We start from the raw sequence: 7,666 nt of genomic DNA on the forward strand, positions 1-7,666 counted from the left end.
TAGCAAATTGCCTAGTATGCCACCGTATTGACATGCCTTATACTCTTACAGCTTGTTCATTTCCACCTGCTTTTGAAAGGGCAGTATATTCCCTGTTTTCTAAATCAGCCATTTGATGTTGCTGCCTTACTCAGACCTACAGTTGTTTCCCTTCTCTAGCATTTCGTACTGCTGGTGTCTCTTTCTGTGGTGACTAGAGCCAGTGCACCTTTCCTAGGTGGTGAGCGTTTAGGGAAATGTTTCGGCTCACTGCAACCAGGCAGCCGCTCACCCATTCTCTTCTGTGCAGATCGGGGTTTGGAACTCATACAGTGGCCTTAACATGACGGACAGCAACAAGGATCGGTCGACCAACATCACGGATTCATTGGCTAACCGGACACTGATCGTCACCACCATTTTGGTAGGTCTCACCGGGCAGAGGTGGCACCGCCAGCCACACTGTAGGATGCAGGGACTGCTGATGCTGAGTTGCAGGGCTCTCTGTGGCCACCTTTGCCACCTCCACATTGCACTCCTTGGCTGTTTTCTTCCACACTAAAAATGCTTTGTTAAACTAGCCTGCTTTCAAGCAGTTTTTTTGATGTAGACTCAGAATCGACGTACACGTTCATCTACCCACAAGATCGATTCAAAAATACACTGCTGCCAAAGAAAGGCTCTTGGGAACCTCCACCTCCAGAATTGTTTAGCTTACTTCAATATTTCAGAGGCAAACCCTGCACACTTTTCTTACCAGAAGAATTATCACACACAGATACCCAGCTTTGTAGTCAGTGCTTACGCATCCTTCCTTTTTACTGACAATGAGATGAAGAGGACAGAAAGAAAATAGCAAAGAGCAGATAGAAAGACTGAGTTATGGCCTTAACTATGATAAATGGAAAATACGCAGCTGGGTATTTATGAGTTGTTTTGCCTCATGCTTTCTGCCTGGCCAGTAATGCCACTTTTTTTCAATTATTCTGCCTAATTCCTCAGGAGGAGGGAAAGAGCTCAAAGGCTCCTCTACATTCCTTTTCTATTGCCAGAGGTGTTTTGCCACATTAAACTGCAGAAACCTGCTTGCCCAGATATTCTTCTATCCAAAATCCTTTAAACAGAAAAGCAACAAGGTACTTTACAACCTACCTATGCTGTTCTCCATTCCCTCATGTGAATACCCAGTCAACTTACAGTGACCTTCTACATTTGAGGGTTTTTTTCAATAAAGATTCATCTTCCACAGAATATAAAATTTTAGATTCCCCTTATGATCCTCTTTTCTGTTGTTTAGGCTTCTGTCTCCTTCAGTATCCTTTCCTGTCCCTTAGGATGGGACAATGTAGAGCACGGATCTTGGGTCTCATTTTGGTGCTGCTAAGCACTACTTTAATTGAAGCTCCTGGGAGCTATGAATGGTCTGTTCCACTGAAAATTAGGGCCCTTTTGCTTATCACTAATTGATTCACTTGATTTGTTAACACACCTAAAACAGCTTTTAATGGACACAGTAAATTACTGGTTTCCATCTAATTGCAATCCATTTTTAAAGTATCAACGTAATTTAGGGAAACTGATATAATCCAAAATAAAACCTTATTTCTATTGCTACATGTCTACTGTCTTTTCCTATAGGAAGATCCCTATGTTATGTACAAGAAGTCTGACAAGCCCTTGTATGGAAATGACAGATTCGAAGGTTATTGTCTGGACCTACTAAAGGAGCTGTCAAATATTTTAGGCTTCATCTATGAGGTCAAACTAGTTTCTGATGGTAAATATGGAGCCCAGAATGACAAAGGAGAGTGGAATGGGATGGTCAAAGAACTCATAGATCATGTAAGTCTGAATCCTCTCTTCATTCTTCTTTCACCTGCGGTACTCTTTACATGAAGCCAGCCCAAATGAAACATTTGCTTTAGTTTTCATTTTTCTAGAGCCACTGGTCTGTCTTTATTGACACTTGTCAGAGCAGGAAGTCATCTCTACACCAGTACATCTGAACCAACCATTTGCAGGTGTGGAGGGAAACCACCCCCAGTGGGGCAACGGCACTGACCTAGCACGGGTCCTGTCCACCCCTTGGCTACAAACTCCAACAGCAAAGGCTAAGCTTCCAGCCCATCTCTCCCCTGTGGCAGCCTCTGCCGTGTGGATGTAGGATGCCCCTTCCCAGACGCTCTGGCAGCCCTCACTCGCAGTCTGCCCCATTACAAAGGACCGAGCCCCATGCCCCTGGTCATACCTCTCCTACTCATGTGAAAGTCACAGATTTCCCTCTGCCTGCAAAAAGAGGAAACAGTACTGTGTACCAACTAACACCCCATCAATGTTAAATTTGGTTGCACTCTTCAGATTTATATTCTAATTTGGCTTAGCTTTTAATACTTGGGGGAAAAAATGGAAGGGATCATAGTGTGATGAACATGAAAAAGAATGAGTATTTTCGCTTTTGTGTTTTCAGAAAGCTGATCTGGCCGTTGCTCCTCTCACTATTACCTATGTAAGAGAGAAAGTAATTGATTTTTCCAAGCCCTTCATGACTCTTGGAATCAGTATCTTGTATCGGAAACCCAACGGGACAAATCCTGGTGTTTTCTCCTTTTTAAACCCTCTTTCTCCTGATATTTGGATGTATGTTCTCCTAGCCTGCCTTGGAGTCAGTTGTGTCCTCTTTGTCATTGCAAGGTAAGTCAAAGATGTAGTTTTAGATGCATCCACATTAACTACCTCTCCTCCCGCAGGTGTTGCATGGGCTATGCGAACTAGATGTTGTATAATACTATCCTAAGGGTTTTATCCAGCCCTAAAACATAATGTTCTAGAAAGTCTCTTGCTGTTTTCACATCAACACTACTATCACTTTTATATATTGCAATGTGATGAGATTTTACTTTCCTTAAGGGCTGAAAGGAGAGAAATATCTGATGAAATGTGTCAGCCTTTCTTTGTCAGTGCACAACACCTCAGCAGACTACATGTTGAAAAGCACTTTATATTACTCACATGTAAGCACCTCTCTTTCCCACTAGCAGTCCATACAGGTAAAAGGTAAGAAAAAGGATGTGAACACCTTTTTGCTGAAAGATGTTAATTAGGTCAGGTAATATCCCCTTGAAAATACAAAATAACGTGGCTGGGACACATTTTTCCCAGAGAGGACAATCTGCAAGGTGAAGTATACTCCGGTCTCTCTCCCAGCGCTGCCCTGAGGTGTGCCCTGCCTGCCAGTGGCAGTCTCCCACTCATGTCCCCATTCAAAACCAGCAGGAAATAAGCACATACACACTGCTTTTCCAGATGAAGCCAAAGCTCATAAAGTTCGCAAAGGCAGGTGTGCCAGAAAATGTCTGGGCCAGTGTACCACACAGCCACATCTCCAGAGGGCCAGCAGAGCACTATACCCTTATCATTGAACTTTACCTTAAAAACTCTAGACAGCTGATATGGTCTCACAAACCTGGATACAAGCTACTTATCATGGCCTTCAGAAAGCATGGACCACAGTCTGGGAGTCAGTTGCTCTAGGGCTTTAAACAAGAGCAAACCAAGCATGAAAGAAAATGAACTTAGAAACTTGTCAGAGGAAATTGGTCATTTGAGGCGTACTTTTTTTCTATGCTCTTGAATACACCTGGACTCCAAATTGACATAGTTATTGTCCTTTTCTTCAGATAGTGGCCTTGGAATTTCATTTCCAACTCTGTTTATTTGATCTCATCCTTTATTATTGCCTTCGTATGAATTAAAACATAGATATTTTTATTAGTGCTTCACAGACATTCACATTGGGGTTCCTTTTACTGAGGATCCCTAATTAAGCCTTTCCCCAGTTCCGCTATGTATTGTTTTGCATACACAACAATATATTCCGCATTAATAAAGTGCATGGAAAATAGCCTGAGAAAACATTTATGCTATGAAATATAGGAAAGGAAGTGGTGTATCAGTGGAAGTCCACACATTTACATCACAGCAAAAATTACAGAAATGCTGCAGTTTTTATTGCAAATAATGGCATTTGACTTTAGGAAGTCAGCAATAATGTATATATTCCAATGTATGCATGCACATACCTCATTCAAAAGTCATGAAATAATTGTAATCTGAAAAATTAACTCTGATAATATATCACATTGTGCCTGACTTCCACTTCTGTGTGAGCCAGGTCAAATTAAGCTCTTGCTGCTTTGCCTCCAATTCACTGGTTTCCTTTAATCAAAAGACACAGCCCTGCAAAACTTTTACTCACATGAGCAGTTCTGCTGAGAGTGACTGGCCCTGGACATACATTTCTCTGTGGTCCACTGAACAACCCTTGTTCCAGGTGGACAACCTATGTGAATGCTTTGCTTGTTTGCGTTTTTCTATACTGGTACCAAAGCACAGAAATTTGTGGGATTTGCTTTTTCCTCTAAATTGCTGAGAATGTGAAGAAGGAGGAGGGAATTTGAGGAGGAGAGATCATGGTTTAACTTACTAGTGTTGGCTCTAGGTAAAAGGAAGAGCTTATCCATCCCTGGCACCTATGGGGCTGTATACGATTAGTCATGACTTCCCACAAGCTCTTGCAGTGGCTCACTGTACCATAAATAATAGCTCTTACTGTATGCAAATCATGATCTCATTCATGACTAATATTAAATCTGCTTCACTGTGAGAGATTGACTTCTCTGTAGTTGTGTGCCAAAACTAAAAACATCCCACAATTCTCTCCACCTCAGAACAGGCGGAAGGGAAAACAGAGCCCGAGTTAACCTCAGTGCTTCTATTTTTTTAAATAACAGCATCGAGTTTACAAGAATAAATAAGCATCAGGGTCCTCTGTTTGCACGCAGAGATGCCTACATGCAGATGTGTGGCCCAGAGCAAACCAAAGGGAAACATACAGTGCTCACAAATCATCGTCTATGAAACCTGTTCGCTTTTCTTTCTTGGTTGTTAAATATTACTCCAGATCACAGTGTAGCCTTTGGGTAAATCCATAGGTTTGCTCTGTGTAACTGTGATACATTTTGTTTCCGGAATCTTTCTAACAAGCAGTAGTTCCAGGAACAGCGTAATTAATGAAGCCTGATTTCCCTACAGATTTGTGTCTCATGGTGGATTGTGATCGCCAATTGAAGTTTCTTTGTGTGTTTATTTGCTTTCCCTGCAGCTGAAGGATTTATAGGGGATCTTTCCCATGCAGATTAACTGATAGATAACAAATTGTGAGCTCATCCTGCAGCTTCTCTCCTAGTGGGGCTGCTATTGGAACGTTTCACAACACTTGCAGAAGCATAATAACCTCTAAGGCCTCTACCTATTTGTCAAATTTAGCTAAAATTAACTAAAAGGCTTAAATGTCATTAGAGGTATAGACCCACACATATTCATAAGACAGCACAAAATCTGACTTGTAACAACTGAAATATAACAAGTTTGCGTATCACTCTCATAAGCCACCTATTCTAGGAAAAGAGGAAAAGAACGTACTAGTCCAGCAAAACAGTTAACTGATTATTTTTTTTTCTGAAACAAATGCCTTTTTTGAACTGATGCCTAAAAGCAGTGCCTGATTAGATGGCAACTACATAGGCTGAAGAACTACACAAAATTGTGTTCACATGTCATCTTAATTTACTTTAGACTTTATAAATGTTAATCTATTCCAAGAAGCTAAGCCATTCTTACAGTCCACATCTAGACCTGTTCATGTCTCCAAATACATCAAAATTTCTGTAAGATTTGCCGAACGTTTCAGCAAATATTGGTTAGATTGGTTTGAAGAACCTCAGGAAGCATCCATTTTTTAACACTGCTACAGTAAATTAAACGGTTAACAGTATTTTGACATCAGTTCATGGAAGACAAATACTTGGGAATAATTTTCATAGACTGGGATAATCTTCCTGTTATTTCTTCAGACTTTTCAGCAGCTGAATAATTTCTCATTTGTCTTTGAGCCTTATGTAGCACTGTCGTTATACTAATTTTTAAACTCAAACACTGAAATTTTTATCACTGTGAAGGGTTACAGACTGAAAAAACTCTTTTTGTAAGTACCCTGGTGGTGAATGAGCAAGGCATTTTTTGCCTAAATTTCCTTTTACTGTTAATGCCATATAAATTGTGCTGTTGGTGTCAATGTTGTGAATGATGGCAGAGCTAGGTAGCTGAGGTAGCCACCAGTGGTGAATAATGTCACACGGAGCCTATATAAGAAGGTGCTTAGGTGACCTTGAGCATCTCATCTTTATCAGAAAACTCAGCATAGCTACTGCTCAAGGCCCAAAGAGGGAGAAAACCAGGGAAGAATGGCCAGAAAAACAGCAGGCCTGAGCACTGACATAGAGCTGCGTTGGAAGCCAGCCTCTTCTTAGAGCTCGGCACAGCAATAGAAACACAGAAGAAAATCAGCTTTTGCTTCAAGGTGAAAAAGAAATACATACCCTGGTACCACATTGATATATACACCTAGAGCTGTAAAAATCCAGTCTGGCAGGAAGAGTTTTGCTGCCAGAATTTCATTGCCACTTTCTAGCAATGGCTGTTCTGCTCTTCCGGTGATGGAGACATTAGAGGCCAACCTACTGAACATGGTGGTTGTGTGAAACAATGCAAGGTCCCAGCCTTGGACTTCCCAGTGAGGTCAGGCAGAGTTATTTGTACATCTTCTTACTGTCCTGTGTTAACACTCTGGGACCCTGTGGGTGAACGCTTAGCGTGGGACCTCTTCACTTCTATGGCGGTTGGCAGCTCAGGCAACCTACAGGTCCTAATTCTGGGTCTCTTGCTAAGGTTGTTTCCCCAAATGTGCACCAACAGGGTTGGGGACAATTTTGTTACTACACAACAGTTGCTTCCATTATTCTAGAACAAATCTGAAACATATAATTTGGTAATTGCTTTTCTTTTAACTGGTGTATGTAAAACTGTTGTGTCTTAAACCTGAAAACTGTGCCTTTTGTTACGATTTTTAATAGTATTGTACTAGTAATGGTAATATTGTGCAGCTAATGGCATCCTAAGCTACATACTGTTTCAATTAGTGGGTTCATTATAATCAGAGTTCATTGCTTCAGCTAAGCAAGGCACTCTGCTTGCAACTGTGCATAAATTCAATGCTTTATTGTCAAAACAGTAATTAAAATGTATGGGCATGACATTGTCAATTTAAGCTATATTCATAAACTTTATGAGGAAGTATGCAGCAAGCCACACAGCTGTGGGAAGCAATAGCAGACAAGGTACCTTGGGGAGAAATGGTCCTTAACTTAGCTCTGCCAAGTGTTGTGCAGAGCAGAAGGGGCACAGTTTGCAGTTGCAGGATGGTGTGCGGGAAATAGGGCAGAGTTCTTCCATTAAAGGTGCTCCTCTGTGTAATTCTCTCCCTGCAATGCCGACAACGTGACCCTATAATGTACAGGCACTGCAATTGCTCCCAGATACCTTCAAAGGACTGGCAGCCTTTTGTCCCACTGCCGTGGCAGCCTCGCGCAGGGAGAGCACGTTCAGCATCCAGCATCTCGGCTACAGACAGCTAATGATGGTTGCCTTTAGAGGACTTCTACTCCTTCATTATTTTTTAAATGCTTTACCAGGGAGCAGCCATGTGACTTCCAGGTGTCCCCCTGCCCCCGCAAATGTCTGTCTGTCTGTCAGCAGCGCGGGCAGGGAAGCCGTGGGGCACTGCAGCAGC

At 41.8% G+C, this 7,666-nt stretch overlaps 1 protein-coding gene across 6 annotated transcripts in view; it reads left to right on the forward strand.

Moving 5' to 3' along the window:
* The window catches only part of GRIK1 (glutamate ionotropic receptor kainate type subunit 1), a 174,534-nt gene that overhangs the window by 138,709 nt on the left and 28,159 nt on the right, over positions 1-7,666 (forward strand). For all 6 annotated transcript variants that reach the window (XR_013926211.1, XM_080376540.1, XM_080376538.1 and 3 more), the window contains 3 exons: positions 290-403; positions 1,618-1,821; positions 2,447-2,670. Coding sequence is in view for 5 of the 6 variants with exons in the window: in XM_080376540.1 (XP_080232666.1) it covers positions 290-403; positions 1,618-1,821; positions 2,447-2,670 (542 nt within the window). In the remaining variant the exon portion in view is untranslated. The remainder of the gene's footprint in view (positions 1-289; positions 404-1,617; positions 1,822-2,446; positions 2,671-7,666) is intronic.

The sequence above is a fragment of the Falco punctatus genome (assembly GCF_963210335.1).
Source record: "Falco punctatus genome assembly, chromosome: 2".
Taxonomy (NCBI): domain Eukaryota; kingdom Metazoa; phylum Chordata; class Aves; order Falconiformes; family Falconidae; genus Falco; species Falco punctatus.